This window comes from Helianthus annuus, chromosome 12 (genome assembly GCF_002127325.2).
Source record: "Helianthus annuus cultivar XRQ/B chromosome 12, HanXRQr2.0-SUNRISE, whole genome shotgun sequence".
In the NCBI taxonomy this organism is placed as follows: domain Eukaryota; kingdom Viridiplantae; phylum Streptophyta; class Magnoliopsida; order Asterales; family Asteraceae; genus Helianthus; species Helianthus annuus.
Genome location: NC_035444.2, coordinates 19,393,253 through 19,413,054, shown reverse-complemented (window position 1 = coordinate 19,413,054; position 19,802 = coordinate 19,393,253). Strand labels below are relative to the sequence as shown.

The 19,802-nt window shown below is 38.0% G+C and overlaps 1 protein-coding gene across 1 annotated transcript; it reads left to right on the top strand.

Moving 5' to 3' along the window:
* The first annotated feature begins 6,778 nt into the window (after positions 1 to 6,778).
* Positions 6,779 to 13,662, top strand: LOC110894351 (probable methyltransferase PMT2). The gene is made up of 7 exons (XM_022141564.2): positions 6,779 to 7,079; positions 8,431 to 9,080; positions 9,986 to 10,196; positions 10,739 to 11,030; positions 11,851 to 12,219; positions 12,734 to 12,811; positions 13,096 to 13,662. Exons 2-7 carry the CDS (start codon positions 8,439 to 8,441, stop codon positions 13,325 to 13,327), a joined length of 1,824 nt encoding a protein of 607 aa, XP_021997256.1. The 5' UTR covers positions 6,779 to 7,079; positions 8,431 to 8,438; the 3' UTR covers positions 13,328 to 13,662.
* The last annotated feature ends 6,140 nt before the right edge of the window (positions 13,663 to 19,802 follow it).

Sequence of the window (19,802 nt, the reverse complement as noted above, 5' to 3'; positions counted from 1 at the left end):
GCTACGGAAGAGCCACAACTAAGTCATCACACAGATGAACGAAGCTACTTCAATGAAAGCTCCTCGGCATTGGAGCATGAAGGAAAGTGGCTAAAGAACAGATGCGAACGAGATTCCCACTCACCTAAAGAGGTCTCGTTGAACAACAAGCGGCCGAACAGCGGTAACAAGTCTGCTTATGAATTTGTTGACCCACTTGTAAGACGGATAGAATAAACAATGGTGGGCATCGCCATGCCTATGACCATGTTTATTTGACCATTATCCAGATTCAAATTGTTCGACCAAACACGGCCAACAATGACGCAAGTATCCAACATTGTTCAGCCAAACGTGGCCAACAATGCCAAGCAACGAGGTAACCGCAAAGGACGTGCGGTTACTTGAGAGCTAATTGGAAGAACATGAACACCCCACAAAAGGGATCATCATTCCATGTCCAATTATTGCTGAAGACCACTCTCTTCTTAATTTACCACCTCAAAGGTTGGTTCGAAGTTTGTAAACATCTTCAACCACCATCTCAGAGGTTGGTTCGAAGTTTGTGGACACCTCCAGCAAGATCTCAAAGGGTGGTTCGACACACCAACAGGTGGCACCCAACCCTGATGAGATCAGAAGCACGTAGCCCATGCTACCATATCAAAACCCTAGGCTGAGAATTTCGCATCAGACGAAACTTTCTCACCGGTACGGAAGAGGCGTCACATGACTCTTCCGGATATCCAGCTTGATTTACGAAGAGCAACGACCATCTACATGGCCTAGAATCTTCTCCAGACTCCAAACTACCTTCTAGACACCATAGTCCAGTACTCCTCCCACATGCAACTTGCATATGGCAGCAACACTAGACTGGGGGGACTTGAAGGGGTGTGGTCCCAGATCTCGCGTCAGCACGAACGCGAGTGACCATTACCCTTATCAAAACCCCGACTAGCTAATAACTTACCTGTGTCCGTGCGGGAACGCGCGAACACAGTGGTTGAATTCAATCTGCCCAATGATGGAGGAGGACTTACCTGGAATATGAGAACGATATAGTAATGCGGCATGGCACCGCATCTGGTGTATGAAAACGGAAGTAGTCACAGCGATGCGGCCTAGCACCGTATCCAGTGAACACTTCTATCAATATAAGGGAGCTGGATAACAGCAACAGTCACCACAGGCGACGATGCGGCTTGGCACCGCATCTCGCGTATTTCTTGATCAAAGAATGAGACGTGGGAACATCTAAGAATTACCGCAAGCAGCGATGCGGTCCGCACCGCATCCTGTACACTCAGCATGTGGGACTGACACTACAAAGCAAGTAGCACCAATGGCAGCCGCCTGTCAGGTCTACGTAAGCGACAGGCTGATGTGGCTTCACCTCCACAACCGACAGGCCTGACACACCTGCAAAGGTGCAGCATGTCGTCAGTCTATCCATCCACCTCCTCCTTCACTCCTCGGCTATATATACCAACCCCAAACCAGGTTTGAGGTATCTCTTCACAACTCTCTCACTACTACTACTATCATACTTTGCTTCCCAAGCAGACTACTGATTCTCACGCCGGAGAGTGGTAACAAGGAGCACCCCCACCTCATCCTCCTTGTGGCGAGTCACGGTTTGTTTCCTTGTGCAGGAGATCAACCAGCGGACGATCCAGCCAGCGATCCTCGAAAGGAAGGGATTAACCTTTCTTGACGAGACCAGTATGTTAACCCTGCCCGGTTAACCATTGTTTCATCAGCATCCCTTCCTTGTAATTGTTCAATTCTAATTGTTTCTTCGTATACGATATACAATCTACAAAATCAAGCGGCTTTTTTTTGTCAAATTTAGGTTAGACTATTTAACAAAACTTATAGGACATGAGCATATAATAGTTATTAAATTAATTTTTTTTTTTTGAAAAATTAAACATGAACCTTTAGAGATTTAAAGTCTATTATTAAAAATTAAGTAATTGGGCTTAATATTTAAACCATAAATATGTTTGTTATGTACAACTATATTTGGGTTCGGGTTTACAATTATCAATTACGGATTCTTTGTGTTTCGTCTACTTCAGGTCCGAGTGACTTCTGTTATGGACCGGGTTTCGGTTACAAAGACAGCACTAGTTCATTATAATTCTGGATATTGCAACACCCATTGTTATAACAAATAGTCAAATAACATTCATAATAAATATCTTTTTTTAATCATATTGCAACACCCATTTTCAACATATACAATTTTAAGGGCGGGAATAGTGGTTTGCAGCTGTTGGCTGAAATGGGCGGCCGCCTTTCCTATTGTACCAACCAACTTATTTTTTTATACACGCTTTAAAATTACGTTTTTACCCTGGAATAGTGTTTCTCTGCCATTGATTCAAATGGGCGGCGAGCAATACCCATTAAACCAACCAGTTTACTATTTTATACCCACTTTAAAATTACGATTTTGCCCCCCATTAAAAAATACGGTTTTGCCCCAGCTTCAAAATACATTTACCCTTTTGCCCCGAGCTAAAAAATACGATTTCGCCCTCGGTAAAAAAATTACACTTTTACCCTCCGCCAAAATTACGTTTTCGCCCTAGTTCAAAATAAAATTTTGCTTTTCCACCCGGCTCAAAATTACGATTTTACACCATTTTATTATTTTATACCCACTTTAAAATTACGGTTTTGCCCATAGTTTAAAATTACGTCTTTGCCTCCAATTCAAAATATAATTATGCTTTTGCACCCGGCTAAAATTTGCGATTTTCCCCTCGGTTCAAAATTATGATATCACCCTCAATTCAAAAAAATGTTTTTGCCCCCAGTGTAAAATAAAAATATAGTTTTCTCCTAGCTAAAAATTATGATTTTACTAAAAAAATATGACTTTGCCCCCAGCTAAAAATCGTGTCAATGAGCTGCCTAACACTCGCTCATTAGTCCTTACAAATTACTGTTTTGCCCTGAGCTCAAAATTGCGATCTCGTCATCGTTTTACTTTTTTTTTTCTAGCAAAACTATAATACCGCTTTTTTATTGGTTGAGAATTATTCGGCCATAGCCCCGCAACGCGGGCGGGGCATCACCTAGTTGTTATAACATATAGTCAAATAACATTCATAATAAATATCTTTTTTTAATCATAGCACATATATTTCATTCACTTAGTTAAAGGAGGAGTGGATGGCCTGCACATTGGATATATTAATTAATTAAAAATATGATATTATTGTATGTTCTCATAATGAATTTTATATTTTAAAGTAGGCTCAATTACGGAAGTCACACCATTGAGGAGAGTTTTTTCAATATATGAAACCGGAAGTTACACGTTATACAACCTTAATAAACCGTAGGGCCAGTTTGGTACGTAGCTACTACACTATATTCTTACATCTCGAGATGGGAGAAGAGTGGACGTCCAAATTGAAACGAAAACTATAAAAATGAAGGCATATATTTTGTAATGAAGGCGGCATATCGAGAGAACTAAATAAGAAATGAAAGACTAGAAGGTGATAGTTAGTTGTTTGTTTTTTAAGGTAAAATTTCTATAGTCTGTGGATTACATCTGTAGCAGAAGAGGTGGACTAAACCTTCGTAGTCTGCTAGAGAAAAACTGTTTATTTTTTAACATCATATAAATTCTAATTACCATTTTAGTACAATGAACATAATAATCAAACAACTTAATAGGCATGAGTAACAATCAAATTAACACCACAATTCTGAAAATTATCACTACAGTCGAAGTAACAATCATAATCAAACAACATAATAGGCATGGGTGGCGGAGGTGGGAGGGTGCCGCCAGTTGGAGAGTGGGTGGCAGCGGTTGAGGAGAAGGGGTGAAGAGGTGCTAGGGTCTTGTAGAGGATAAGAGAGTCTCTAGACCCAAAAAGAGAAGATCCCACATCTGCACCAAAAATAGGACGCGCAAAGGTTTTTTTAATGAAAAGTCTTCGAGAAAACAAACAGTGTGTAAACCCGAACGTCTGCGCGACGCAAGCATAAGAGGACAAGAAGAACTTAAAAAAAAAAAAACAAACACCACCTTACTAACATGTTCTTATACAAAACAAATATTAAATTCCGTAAGTTACACCCAATAGTTAGTACATTATCAACACGAGTCGTGTGATTGCTTAATCTTATCTTGGTATCTTGTTCATATATGTATTGCTTCGATAATTACAATGCAAACCTTTTTTTTGTAAAATTTAAATCTTAGTGTTGTATGTTTTTCCTATATTCTTCTTTATAAAGAGTTGTTGCCACTAATAACTCCATCCATGGTCATGCTTCTCCTGCCTACACACATGAGTGGAGGATAATGGAGGCCCATGGATGTTTCGTCTCCGTCAATTTTTCGCACATAGAGTTAATTTTATCGATTTTTTAGTGTAAAATATTGAAATTTAAGAGTCTGATACGAACCCGTGGGTCGACCCACGTCTCTTGGGCATCTCCAGATGGGTATTTGACCCATTTAATTATTAGCAGAAGTTAGTTTTGGAAGGAACGGTTTTGGGAGGAAGTAGTGGGCAGTTTTCTAGCAGTTAATTACCTTTTTTTTCTTTTATGTTAAATAGGGCAAATAGGTAATGTTTTGGATGTCGAAGTTTAGTTATCAAAATTAGGGTTTCTACACCTTGTAATCGGAGATTGCCCATTTCGAATCGGGCCAACTCTCTCTTTGTTTGTGTTTTAATCTAATTTAAGTTTTCAATTCTTAACAGAGTCCGACCCCTACCAATTTGGATTTTTAGAGTTCGCTCCCCACCAAGTTTTTGTTCAAGCTCCGCTACTGCCTACACGCCTACACACCAGTCAAAGTGTGTTTTACCTTGCTTGCATTTATCGTCAACGAAGCTAGTCACACATATCACTACCGTTGCCATAATGGGTAAATTCTGATCTAAACACAAGTTCACTTCCATAGTCCATATACCGGTAACATCACTCACCCAACCATCTTTTGTTGTACCTCAAGAAAGTTGAGAGTTTTATTCTTTTTATTATGAGATAACTAATGAGCGTAACTTTAATATTTAAAACGCTCGGATAAGAAAAACAGAAAAAAAAGTAATTTAATTGCTACAAGAAAAGAAATTATTGAGTTAATTTTTACTTTTAATACAAAAAAAAAACATTATTTAAAATTTAATGCATTGCTAATAATTTCTGGACTAGCTTTTAGACCAACATGTATACTCATTTGAAGACACAATAATTACCACTTATTTAGAAACAAAGCATACATGATTAATTTTTTTGAGCGGCAAATTATTTTATTCCCTACTGTCTGTGGGACTTGAACTCAATACTTCTCTTCTAAGATGTTTAAAGGCTTTACTTTTGTCAATTAAGCATCACCCCATTAGCTATAGGGTGTGGTCATAACCCTATGACCACCATGACCCTCCACGTCAATGTCATGTAACTCATCTCTAATCCACCATCCAAAACCACTACCCTAAGAGTGTGGTCATGACCCAAACCACTAGCCCCTTATTTATTTTAATTTATCTTTGTCTAAAGAAAAATGAAATGATTTGTTGAAAAATGGAAAAGAGGACCATGGTTGCCATGTTTAATCCATACAAACCATGGTGGATCAAGCAAGGAGGTGGTGTAGCCTTCCATTCATGTTCTTAAGTGACAAATCATGTCCCAACCATGACCCCCACACCCTATAGCCTTACTTTTCTTTTTTAAACAAATATAGCTAGCTATACAAAATTTAATGATATTTTGTTCTTTTATATACGTATCAAAATATCCCACAACAATGCCAAAAATAGAAGAAAACATCACACAAAATATCCCAAAACAATGCCAAAAATAAAAGAAAACATCACATGTCAAAACCAAATATATCAACATCTCCCTTGTTCCAAAATTTATATACTTATTATTTTTAAATTTTTATAAATCATACACAACATTTAGATAAATCAATTATGTATTAAAACAATTTAATTGAAACAACAATATATATGTGATTTTGCAAGATTGAAATTACAAACCAAATTAAAATAATCTCTCTTGACAAACATACAAATAGATCTCGCAGCATAACTATGTTAAAAAAAATCAGATCTGTCATTATATTTTATTAATATCCTAATTAAAATAATATCATTATATATGTTTAATTGACCTCTAACTAGGGGTTTGCACAAAACCGGAAACCAAAAAAAAAATCAAAACCCAAATTGTATATGAAACCAAGAAAAACCGATCCGAGTTATGAATTTGATTTCAAATAAGTTCTTAACCGTGTCTGAGCTGTGAATTCGGATTTCGAATCACAAGTTCCAAAAAACTGCTTAGTCAGATTACTGAACCGAATTCAATCGAATAATAACCTCTTTAATCGGGTAACCAAGCCGAATCAATCAGTTCAACCAGTTAAACTCGATTCGGTTAAAGACACACTTATGAATTCGAATCAGATCAAATATCAATTAATGACAAAAAAAAGTCGAAATCCGAATAATCTGATCCAAACAAATCAAATAAATCGATATCCGATCCAATGGATAGTTGGAGTTGGACACCCCTATCCTAGCTCATACCCATCATACTTTTATAAAAGTTTAATTACAAATCTTTATTTAAAGTGAGTATAAATTTGGAAAAAAAAGAAAAAGAAAAAGCCGGTGATAAGTTTGGGATCAAACGCGTAAACAATAAACAAATAATATTGTGAGTGTGGGTCCACAGTACATGCCTTTTATGGGTCCCACTGACACCTTTGTCAACTAAAACCAACAATAGCCCATTCGTTCAAGTGTTGAGCTTAACCCACAACCCCACTTCTGTAGCACCCTCGCCCACCGACTCAATATCTTTGTTTTTTCTTTTTGTATTTAATTCCAGATTTACATCTCCATCTTTCAAGATTATTATTAATTTGGGTCGCTCAATCGTGTGTGAGAGAAAGAGAGAGAGAGAGATTTCCGCTAAATTGATCTACTTTTTCGGAACCCAAGTTCAATATAACCTAAAAGAGGCTCAATTCATCAGCAGAGATTGGGTTTCTTGAGCTTAACTTGTTAAAGATCAGTGCTTTTTGCCACCTGATGTGATTGGTATGGTTTTGATTAGTTGATTACTGTTTTTGTGGACTTGTTTTGAGTTTGGTCTTTGGTGGTTCTTGAATGCATATCAGCTGTTTGTGAAAATGTTTGATCTATTTTTTGAGCTTAAGGTGTTTGTGAAAATGTTTGATCTTATGTTTGATGTGATTGGTATGGTTTTGGTTTGAGTTTTGACTTGGTTCTTGAATAGTTGAATGGTTCTTAAATGCATATAAGGTGTTTGTGAAAATGTTTGATCCAGTTTTTATTTGTTTGAAGTTTTGTTTTGGAAGTTGGTATACACTAGTTAAGGTCATCTTTTTTGAGATATTTTTTTGGAATTTTTGTACTCTGGGTTTAGTGGTTTTGCTAATCTTGATTAGTTTGATGTATTGAGTTCAAGTTGTTTTAAGTTTATGAATCTTGCATTGTGTATTTGTGTTTATAGGGTTTATGCTTGCAGAACTATGTAAAAATCTTGTAGAGTTTAGATCATGATAACAGTGTGAAAGTTTTAGGTATTCAGACCATATAGCATGAATCATGGTTCACAAAGTTACTAATTTTTTTTATAGATTATATTTAAATTGTTAACTTTTAAACACCAAAATATACCATTTTACCATTTTTCACATCATTTATGGTCAGATCTGTTCAATTGTGGTCCAATTTTTTCAAGTACTCAAATCCATTGCTCAATCAATGGTCAGATTTGAAAAACGTAGACCCATTGCAATCAATGGCCTAATTTGTTCAAATATTGGTCAACCGCATAATGCGTCACGTTAAACCGCATTAGTCACACCCATGGTTGCAAAAGTCGCTAGACGCTCACTAGTCGGTCGAGTGGGGAGTTGAGAGTACTCGGTCTAGGCGGAGAGTACTCGGGGAGTACTCGGACATGCTAAATTATAAAGAAATTAGTTTTCGAAAGTTAAATATATGTCAAATAACATAAATTTACTAATAATTTTAACAAAATACGTGAAAATGATATTTATTCTTTAATATGATAGATATAGAAATTATGTTTTATTTTTTTTAAGTCAAACTCGACCTGAATTGACCTACTAGATCCGATTTTGGCCGAGGTTGACCGCGTTTGGTCAATTCCGAGTAATTAGGCGGAGTTGAAGAAAGTCGTCTCGGCAACCTACCTTGGAGCGATTACTCGGAGAGTACTCGGACTTGGAAACCTTGTTTTACAACCATGGTCACACCACATACGCAACATGGAATTGCATCACATTGCTGCAGTTGCTGCATAAAATCGATCAAACTCGTGGATCTGTCCGTTTTTTGAGTTATAGCGCAATTACATGTTTTACTTGTTGACTGATTTGCCTAAAAAACTTTATCTCAGGCTGCATCATGGCAACAAAGGGAAACCCAGGAGACAATCGAACAAGAAGTTCCGTTACTATATTCATAGTTGTCGGTTTATGTTGTTTCTTCTATCTATTGGGCGCATGGCAAAGAAGCGGTTTCGGTAAAGGCGACAGCATAGCGTTAGAGGTCACCAAAACCGGTGCCGATTGCAACATTGTTCCAAATCTCAACTTCGAGACCCATCACGGAGGTGACGCCAAGATTGACCAGTCAAACAAAGTCAAAGAATTCAAGCCATGCAGCGCTAAATACACCGATTACACCCCATGCCATGATCAGAAACGCGCTATGACGTTTCCAAGAACCGATATGATTTATCGAGAACGGCATTGTCCTCCTCAAGAACAGAAGTTGAAGTGTCTAATTCCTGCTCCTAAAGGCTACGTAACGCCGTTTTCATGGCCTAAGAGTCGGGATTACGTTCCGTTTGCTAATGCGCCTTATAAAGCGTTGACGGTTGAGAAGGCTATTCAAAATTGGATTCAATACGAGGGTAATGTGTTTAGGTTTCCGGGTGGCGGGACCCAGTTTCCTCAAGGGGCTGATGCTTATATTGATCAACTTGCGTCTGTAATCCCGATTGATAATGGGACTGTAAGGACTGCATTGGATACTGGTTGCGGGGTATGTTGAATTTAAATAATCTGACTTCTTGTCTCTTAACAAATTATTGATTGACATTGTTCTTGTGAAAATGCCATAATCAAAAATAAAATAAAATAGAACTTCATAAAAACACGCGATTTTGGACAAAAATCTTCCTTTTTTATTCATTTATCTTTTTGGGCATTTATGCAATAACAAGGGTTGCAAACAAACCGAACTTTTAGCGAACAGTTCGTGAACCGTTTGGAAGGAAGTTTGTTTGTCTTCGTTCATTTAGTAAATGACTGAAAACAAACTAGACATTTCGTTCTATTAGTTAAATGAACGAATACGAACAACAGAGGCCGCACTCGTTCATTTATGTTCGTGAATGTTCGGTAATGTGTTCGTTTGTGTTCGATACTTCATTGTGAGTTTTAATATTTGTGTTTTGTTTAAATAATTCAAAAATCCCACCAATAAATATTTAATAAATATTAATGTATTGCATATTACATACCTTTTAATATATGCTTGTTTCTGTTCATGAACGTTTGTCTGTGTTCATTTGTATTCATGAACGTGCGTTTGTATTCATTTGTGTTCATGACATTTGTTTGTGTTTGTTTGCGTTCATCACCTAAAATTAAAGAACGAACTCAAACGAACATGAGCACGTTCATTTCCTTAATGAGCGAACACGGACAGAAAATATCGTTCGGTAAGTGTTCATGAACAGTTCGTGAACACCATTATTTCCTTAACAAACGAACACAAACATGGCCTTGTTCGTGTTCGTTCGGTTCGTTTGCAGTCCTAGTTAAATGCCAATAACACAAAAAGAGTATTTGTTTTAGCGAACCTAGTACCATGGTTGATAAAATCGACCACTCTCGTTATAAAATATTTTAATTCTTGATTTTCGTAACATTTTTTTTGGGTAGGTCGCGAGTTGGGGAGCATACTTATGGAAAAGAAATGTCGTAACAATGTCATTTGCTCCGAGAGACAATCACGAAGCACAAGTTCAATTTGCTCTTGAACGAGGTGTACCCGCCATTGTAGGTGTTCTTGGCTCAATAAAATTACCGTATCCATCTAAAGCTTTCGACATGGCCCACTGCTCTCGATGCTTGATTCCATGGGGATCAAACGGTGAGAAGAATCTTTACGAAATTGTAAATTTCAATTGACTTTTTGAACCCTATGCAGTTAATGCGGTAAAAAATCGGATATCTGTCAAAGAACAATATTTGAGATATAGGTTATCGCGGTGGGATATCAGTAATTTTAATATCATGCAGAATTTATATATCTAGCAAATTTAACACTAAGAATTCGGTATACTCTCCTACCATTACCAAATTAACCTTTCGCAACTTGCAAAACACTAACAATTATAGCAAGCAAGAACTGATTAAGACTTAAAACACAAACAATTAACAATTAAGGCTTAAAACACTAATAGCAGCAATTAGAAGAAAGACGGATGGTAGAACTAAGAAGAAAGGTACTAATATCGGGAAAGTCGGTCATATATCGGTCAAATATCGCCAATAATATTGGTACCGATATTTGACACCGATATCTCACAAGGGAACCGATATTAACTGCATAGTGTGAATCATCAAAACATGAATCTTTGCTCTAGTTGCAAGAGTTGACGTTGACGTTTTCCGGTTTTTTGGTGTGTGTAGATGGGAAATACATGATGGAAGTTGATAGAGTACTTAGACCCGGTGGGTTTTGGGTGCTTTCTGGCCCACCGATTAACTGGAAAAACAATTACAAATCATGGCAACGGCCGAAAGAGGATCTTGAAGAAGAACAGAGGAATATTGAAGAGGTTGCTAAGCTTCTTTGCTGGAAGAAAATATCCGAAAAGGGTGAAACGGCTATTTGGCAAAAAACGTCAAATCCTGAGTCGTGTCGTGGTTCAGAAGATGCTCCTGGAGTTAATTATTGCTCCGACGATCCCGATGATGTTTGGTATGGACACAACGTTGTTAGAGTCGTTTATTAGTATCATTGTTTTCGAATATATTCATGTGTATTAAGTCTAGAGGTGGTGTTCGATTCATTTGCTTATGTATGGGTCAATTAGGGTTAGGTTCTATATCTTACAATTCAAACGGGTAAAATTAAAAGAAGAGTAAACTGCCAAAATGGCCCCTGAGGTTTGGCCAGATTTGCCACTTTAGACATAAAGATTTTTTTTTTTAATCACTGGGACCCTGGAAGGTTTAAAAGTGCCATTTAGGCCCACTTTTTCAGACGGTGTTAACTGAGGTCTGTTAACTCAGGGGCAAATATGTCATTTCTCACCTCAGGGGTCATTCTGGCATCATTTCTCACTTCAGGGGCCATTTTGGCAATTAAAAAAACAATCTTTTTTATTTATTTTATGTAAAACCCACCCACCCCCAACTAGGGGCGACAATTCTTGACTTGACCCGAAACCCGACCTGAAAAATAAACAGGCTCGGGTCGATTAACATGATCCGTCTAAAAAAACGGGCCGGGTTCGGGTTGACCCGTTAACCCATTTAACTATTTAGTTAAAAAAAACTTTTATATTTTTGTTTTTTCCGTTTCCATGTTACATGGTTAATTTTAATAATGTTAGTTTTGGCATATATTATTTACTTGTCACACTCATACTCACCGTTAAGCTGTTTATCCATAACCCGCTTAAAACCCAACAACTCGCTTATAAATCGTCAACATGTATAAACTTCACAAGTTTATGTCTTAATTTTTTCTAGCCTCTAATGTGCTTCTTTATTAATATTTATTTTTGGTGATTTAGGTACAAGAAAATGGAGAAATGTGTAACGCCTGCAACCTCAAACGCTGACGTGGAATATAAACCATTTCCCGAAAGGCTCAACGCAATCCCGCCACGCATTGCTTCTGGGTCGGTTCCCGGAGTATCTGAAGATAAATACTTGGAAGATAACAGACAATGGAAGAAACATGTAAATGCATACAAAAAAATTAATAGTATTATTGATTCAGGAAGGTATAGAAACATCATGGATATGAATGCGGGTTTTGGAGGGTTTGCGGCTGCTCTTGAGTCTCCGAAATTGTGGGTTATGAATGTGGTCCCCACTTTGGCTGATAACACTCTTGGAGTTATATACGAACGTGGGCTTATTGGTATCTATCATGACTGGTATGATTTGGTTTAATTTACTTGAAATAGTGTTTTTTTGTTAGTAATAGTGGTAGTGCACATAGATGTCAATTGCGAAGATAGCGTTCACTATCACGCGCTTCATAGCGTATTGCCCAAATCTCGCAATCTGTTGATTAGCGACTCCATAGCGTGAATATAGCGGGATTTGCGGGATTTTTTGTTTTAATATAAATAGCGGGTTTAGGCTTTTGTTTTTTCTTTCTGTTTTAATAGAAGTACTGAATATAAATTGCGTATTCAGATGTAATATACAGCGTATTTTGATAAAATATTCCTATAAAATATTTCTAAAATTTTCTTCTAGTGTATCTGTTAAACACAAAATAGCACCCACCATTTCTTTGCTCTCGCTACATAGCGTATAGGTAGCTTGTCGGTTGCTATTGTCCGCTGTTCGCTATCGACAACTATGGTAGTGCGTATTCGACACATACGCACATACATATAATAAAATAAGTTTTGTTATTTTGACTTATTTTATTGGGTGCAGGTGTGAAGCTTTTTCAACATACCCGCGGACATACGATCTCATTCATGCCAATGGTTTATTCACTTTATACAAGGACAAGTAAGTTGACCAATATTTTGCTCCAAGTTCTGCATACAAATTTTTGTCAAGATTCTTTTAATAAAAGCCTAATTATTAATTTATTAAATTACTTGATTTATATTATGATACTGTAAATTTCTTGAAATTATGATTACCGTATCAGTTCTATATTAAAATTGTAAAAAAAATTATTTATGTTTAAAAAAGTTAAATTATGTTTTGTTGACGAATCTCTCAGCAGTTTGCCGAACCACCTGATCCGACCATTCATTAATACTATTAATTGAACGAAATTAATGCAGATGTGATTTTGAAGACATTCTGATCGAAATGGACCGCATACTACGCCCAGAAGGCGCTGTTATTCTCCGTGACGAAGTAGACGTGCTAATGAAAGTGAAAAGCATTGCTGGGGCAATGAGATGGGATACAAAATTAATGGACCATGAAGACGGTCCCTTGATCCCCGAAAAAATTCTAGTTGCAGTCAAACAATATTGGGTGGTCGGGTCAAACTCCACATCCTCACGCTAATCTCGCCAAAAAGCAGACTCCAATGCGTTAATTTATCGAAATTTTCATGAAATCTTGGTCTGCTCTTTTAGTGATCAGTTGATCTGTGTTCATTAGCTTCTGATTAGTTAAGTTTTTATATTATATTTCGTTTGTTGTACTGTTTAACAAACAAAAGCTTTTTTTTTTTTTTTTTTTTTTTAATTTAATGGGATGTAATCTTTTTTTTTTTTTATTTTTTTTTTATGATTATAGTTGAAAGAACAAGAACTTTCACAATCAGTTGTAGGGTTGCATGTTGGATCTCCATAAAGGTTTGATCTTGGACAAATTTAGCATCTGGCATGTTCTTGTCCTCATGTTAGTCACACTAAATGATCATGTATTGAAGCTATCCAGAGCAATCATGTATTGAAAGTTGTCATTTTAGCTCTGGAAAAACCATGGTGGTAAAAAACTAAAAATCCTGACTAGCCTCTGATTAGTCATTGATTAATCGTTGGTCGAAGGTTCACAGAGTAATTTTCCTCTAATCGGCTAACTGATCACTAAATGGTCAACGACGGCTATAGGCAGTCCTAATTGGCCAAAAATCGGCAGTCTCGGTCAAATTCCAGCCATTTTCTGGTCAAACCTTGTAAATTTCGATGATTAATTTTGTCTACTTAAGAAAATGAGCTTGCGTTGCTAAAAAAAATTACACATAATAATGTGTACAATCAATCATATACATATAAAACTGAAGATTACATAGTAAAATTCTAATCCGATTAATCCCTTTTATTCTCGATTAATTGCTAAACAACCAGGAAGTTTCAAGAAACTATCATCTGAATTTATTGGTGGGGCTGAATACAGTTTTCACTATTGTAGTAATGAATGCATGTCCCCTATGAACATTTATGATCATTTTGCATTGTGAGTGTGAGTGTGAGTGCCCACATGGATCACAAGTTCGTTTTGGCATGTAATGTGGCTTGATTTGTGGCCTGTATTTTGCTTAACAAAACGGACTCACAAAAGAAGTAGCCAGGTGTTTAAAATGGATGGGGATCTGAGGTTGGAAAAGGGTGTGAAATGAATAGGTGTTTAAATGAACTTTGATGATGGTGGTTATTGAAAGTGAGGGGGAGAGGGGTTTGCTTTCTTTGGTCAAATATAAACCTTCCAAGAGTCAATATCAATACTATTATAATACTATTATGTAGGTTATGGGTTAACTCAGAGACTTCCTGTGTTTTTATAAGTGAAGGCAAAAGGTTTTGATGGATGATATTGGTAATTTTAGTATTATCAAATTAGTTTTGTTAATTGTAGTTTATCGATAGAGACTGACCCTTTAATAGGAACTGATGATAACATTATCGACGTTAATTGTGTTGTCTACAATAAGTGTGTAATCAACAACAACTTGGGCGATCAATAATAACTAAGTTACTGCTTCCATCGTAACTCATAAGCACTAATAAAGTTACTGCTAACAAGAATCTTAATTAGGTAACTGAAGAAACACTAGATAAATGGTCGGAACCGAGATATCTAGGGGGTTTGAATCCGCATAAAAGGTTAGTTCTCTCTCAATTGGTTCAGTAATAATCGAGCTCCTTCTCCGATGATTCTGCAAAACAGAGCACCGTTAGCCTCGTCAAGGGGAGAAGAGGGTTCTCTCCTTGACCCGACTCCGGTGTGAGAATAAGTATTTGAATGGAGAAGATAAAGGTATTTGAGTAGTGAAATTGGATCTGAATTTTTACCTGAAGAATTCTCCTATTTATAACCGAGAGTTTGGGAGGGAAAATCTGTTATTGAAAAGATAACGGAAGATGCTAACGCCCTAGCGGTTATTTTTCCTTCCGTTACGTTTCTTTTAATCTTTGTTAGTTTGCCTTGATCAGACGTGAATGCACACGGATCGTGACCTGATCCTATGGCTAGGGAATTGCCACGTGGAAAGTGATCCAATTGGAGATCATTCTTCAATCACATGCTATCGTTGTGATTTCAGGAATGTTTGTGATGATGACACGTGTCCAGACGGTTATAACCGTCTGGGTGGTGCACGATTGTATCTCTTCTAGAAGATTACTGCTGTAATCTGGTGTGACACTTCTTAGTGTGTACACAGCTGAACAAATCCCAGTCTGGGTAAAATAATATCCAAGTCTGGATATTTGGGTGGACATTTTGGTCTCAGGGTTTTTGACCCTTTGTTAAATGGAAGGCGGCGCAAGGGTTCAGTTTTCCCTTTGGGCGCGCGACTATCGCTCGTTAGTTTCTTTCTTCCTTCTGCAAGACCAATGCGCGGCCGCGCAAGGTTAGAAAGGTTGAAAGGTCGGTTTGGTGGTATGGTCCCATATCTTTGTGGGATTTTTGGGACCTTACCCCTTCAAGTCCCCCCAGTCTAGTGTTGTACTTATGCAAATAAGTGGAGCACTGGACTTAGGAGAGAGATGGTTTTTGAGCGCGAAAAAAATGAGAAATCTTCTATGAGAAGACTCTATTTTATTTTGGGGATTTTGGAAATCTTTTGTCTTTATAGGATGGTACAGCTAGGACTGTAGGTCAAGCTGACATTGTCAGGTATATGCTGCTATTCGTGTCTTCCACGCGCGTGTGCAAACGCGTGTGTACTTTTCCTGCTCTTTTGAAGGACTGTGATATCCGAAAAAATTGCTGTGACGGTTCCCGATGCTTATTTATTGCGATGAGTATATAACGTTTGGGTAACCTCCTAGTGCCATCATTGTTCTGTTGAAACTTTTCCCCTACCTTTCTTTTCTTGAGAAATCCATCATTCCTCTTTTTATGTTGATCGGAGAAAATCAAGAAGGTCTTGCTGAAGAGATGTCTACTGAACTTCCACCATTGAAGTGGCCGAGGGGGTCTTTTGACAGTTTGATGCGAAATCTTAAGTTTCCGGAAAGTTGGGGTGCTCTGTACCCTGAAGAAGGGCAGACAGCGGCAAATGCTCCGTCTGGGTACATCACCCTTTTCTGGGATTTCTTCTGTGATGGCAACTTCCGTTTGCCTGCAACGACGTTTCTTCTTGACATCCTTACATTTTATAATATTCATCTTTCTCAACTGCATCCTATTGGTATGGTCAGGGTTCGACATTTTGAGTTCGTGTGTCGGACTATGAATATTGAGCCGACCGTTCCTCGATTTAGGGTTTTTCACCAAATGCACTGTACCCAGGGGTTTTAACTCTTTTGTTCAGAGAGCTACTGCAAAGAAGATTTTGCTCAATCCTCCGAAATCCTTCCATGATTGGAAACAGAATTTTTTCTTTATTAAGGCCGGAGTGATTCCGGTGAGGATGGTGTTGAGGGGAAAAGAGTATGTTCCTATTGAAACACTCCGGACTCCTTCTGATGAAACTTGGTACCAGGATCTGAAGGAGGTACCTAATATTGCTTTGTCGGAGAAAGCCCTTGTCGGAGCTGGGATGAATTTAAACTGGAAGATGGATCGGGACGACAAGCCTGTATACACAGAGGGGGGCCATGGTACGGTTTAAGTTCTTTTTTTTTTTTTTTTTTTGAGCCTGTCTGTTTTTTCTTGCAGTTGTTTCACTGTATGTTGTTGCCTACAAAAGAGAAGGGGGGAGAATGGGTACCATTAAGAAAAATCCTGATGAAGAATTTTGGTATGATCGTATTGCAAGGAATTTTTCTCTTCCGCGGGACGCGGATTTGTCTGATCCTCCTGCCGCTGGCGCAGGTAAGATTGTGTGCGCTGTCCGTCTTATCTTTTTACTCGTGCCTTAATTGTTCTTTGCGCTTTGTAGGTGAGTTGTCAAATTTGGGCGTAGGCCCTGAGAGGAAAAGGCGCGCTACGGCTAGTAATGTTGCGCCCAAGAAAGGTGATGCGGGAAAGACTCAATCTTTCAAAGTTAAAAATGTTGAGAAGAAAGGTACGCGCCATTCTTCTGACAAGTGTGATTATGTGGTGGTTTCTGATACTTTGGAGGGTCTTACGCCTGCAGTTACTATTCGGCGACCGAAACCAGAGCCGAAAGATTCTGCTGACATTCCTCCATCCAACCCAGATGATCCAATTGACTTGGAATCTAGTCCTGAGCATTTGGTGCAGAGAGGAGCAAGCAAGAGAAAACAAACTGATACGAACGCGGAGGATCAGCCTCCTAAGAAGATTCAAAGAAAGAAGATTACTCGAAGGGGGAATCTTGATGCTTTTGTTACGGAATCTGTTCCTGGTAAGCAGCATCTTCTCTTGTTTCCTTTTTATGGGTTAAATCTTTATGGATTTTTACTTTTACAGTAACTCCTGTTGCTCCAACTCCCACCAATGTTCAAGCCGTGGTGCATGAAGAACTTCCTCCTACTCCTCCGCACGCTTCTGCAACTGTTCAATCGAACGATGCAGAAGGCGCTGATGACGATGCGGAGAAGCCTGTTGAAATTGAGAGGTCTGCTGATGCTGCTGAGGGAAATACATATAGGGGAAAGTAAAAAATTAATAAAACATTATAAAAATTTAGAAAAATAAACATAAAAAACCAAACATGAACGGACATAAACGAATACGAACGAACATAAACGAACTATTACCGAACGTTAACGAACGCAGTCGAACGAACGAAACATTTGTTCGTGTTCGTTCGTTAAGCTTATCGATTGGAGATAGGCTAAATGAAGGAGCGTGATATCAAAGAGGGAGAGGGCCAGAGAGAGGGAAATACATATGGGGGAAAGTTAAAAATTAATAAAAGATTAAAAACTTTTAGAAAAATAAACATCAAAAACCGAACACGAACGAACATAAACGAACTATTACCGAACGTTCACGAACGCAGTCGAACGAACGAGACATTTGTTCGTGTTCGTTCGTTAAGCTTATCGAACTAAATTTTTTGTTCGTGTTCGTTCGTTAAGCTTATCGAACGAACATAAACGAACTTCCTGCCGAACGGTTCACGAATTGTTCGCTGAACATTCGGTTCGTTTACAGCCCTAAGTGCGTAGTACGATAATGAAGATCAAACACGTTGATTCTACGAATACCCGTGTAGTTCTTCCCCAACCCCCAAATTACAACCCAAAGGGCATGGAATTTGAAGTGAAAAATTGAGTAGTTTCAAAATTCAAGTCTGATTGTTCAAATGACTAGAGCAACACATAAATAGAGACAGAAATTCGAAATGGGCCTAAAAAAGACAACGGGCCAAACACAAGCCCACAAACAAAATGCCCAAAATACTTCAAAAAACATAAAAACTTAAATAACTAATAGAAATAAGCGTTTTTTGGTTTGCAGCAAGATAGAGCTCGTTCTCACGTTCGTTTCGCCTGGTCGCACGCCCAAAACGGACCCCCGTAGCCCAAGTTAGAGCCATTTTAGTGAAGCCCCTTTTGTTACGCGATCTTGGGCCTCCAAATACAAGATGGCCCGCTTTTCCACACTTGGGCCCGCATCATTCCCTCCTGGGTAGACAAAATTCGACCTCGAATCTTCAACAACCTCATCATCAGACGAATCCCCATGAAAAGGCAGCAAATGTTTGACATTGAAAACATCGGAACAACGAATGTGGCTTGGTAACTTCAGACGATAGGCATTAGAATTAATCTTCTGCACAATCTCCACTGGCCCAATCTTCTTGGCTGACAATTTATTATACTCCCCCACTGAAAAACGATCCTTAGTCAAAATGTGTCACGACCCCCGACCCCATCTGGCCAGAATCGGTGCCGTGAGCAGTCCAGTGGTACCGGTGATTATTTAAAAAAAACATTGCAGCGGAAATTTCATCAGGACCGTGAGTTAGGAAAAATATCAGAGTTTAGAAACACCGGATTTTATTTAAAAGGATGGAATAAATTCCATGTTTTACAAAGGTAGTTTTTAATAAAAACAATATTTCTTAATTTGAAAATAAGCCACTTCTTGAAGTCCTTCAGTGTCGGATCCAATCCTTACTCCAATCTATTGTAATTACCTGAAACGCGTTTTAAAAAGATTTTGTCAGCGGAAAATACTGAGTGAATTATTCATTTTACTGAAAATGACACGTTTTATGATTATTCACAGTGTTAAGATCTTTTACGCATGTTTCTGATATCAACCAACTACCCACAGTATTTGTCACTCGACCGGATCTGTGACTGTGGTCATATCACCATTGGCTGCCCCAATGAATGACGTATGTCACATTTAGGTTCGCCCACCTAATGTGAAGGAAACAATAATAATAATACTGTGCACAATACCCCACATACTGGCTGTAATTTGGTGATTACATCAACTTAATCACTGGTATTATAATCTCGGAAAATGAATTTGGAGTATTGTAAAATAGTTAACAACTCACAAACTGTGAGAAAAGAGTTTATAAAAGAAGAATAACTCACTAATCATCATGCAGGATTGAGTTAACAAACTTCTTGATTCTACTTTTCCCGATAATTAAGCATGTACTTTATTATTCTGGATCTTCTGATGATTTAATAGTTTGTTTGATTGTAAGGGTGTA

Coding starts and splice junctions, on each gene's coding strand:
- LOC110894351 (XM_022141564.2), top strand. CDS start 8,439: ATGGCAACAAAGGGAAACCCAGGAGACAATCGAACAAGAAGTTCCGTT. Junction 12,220..12,733: donor ATTGGTATCTATCATGACTG/GTATGATTTGGT, acceptor TATTGGGTGCAG/GTGTGAAGCTTTTTCAACAT. Junction 12,812..13,095: donor TTCACTTTATACAAGGACAA/GTAAGTTGACCA, acceptor AAATTAATGCAG/ATGTGATTTTGAAGACATTC.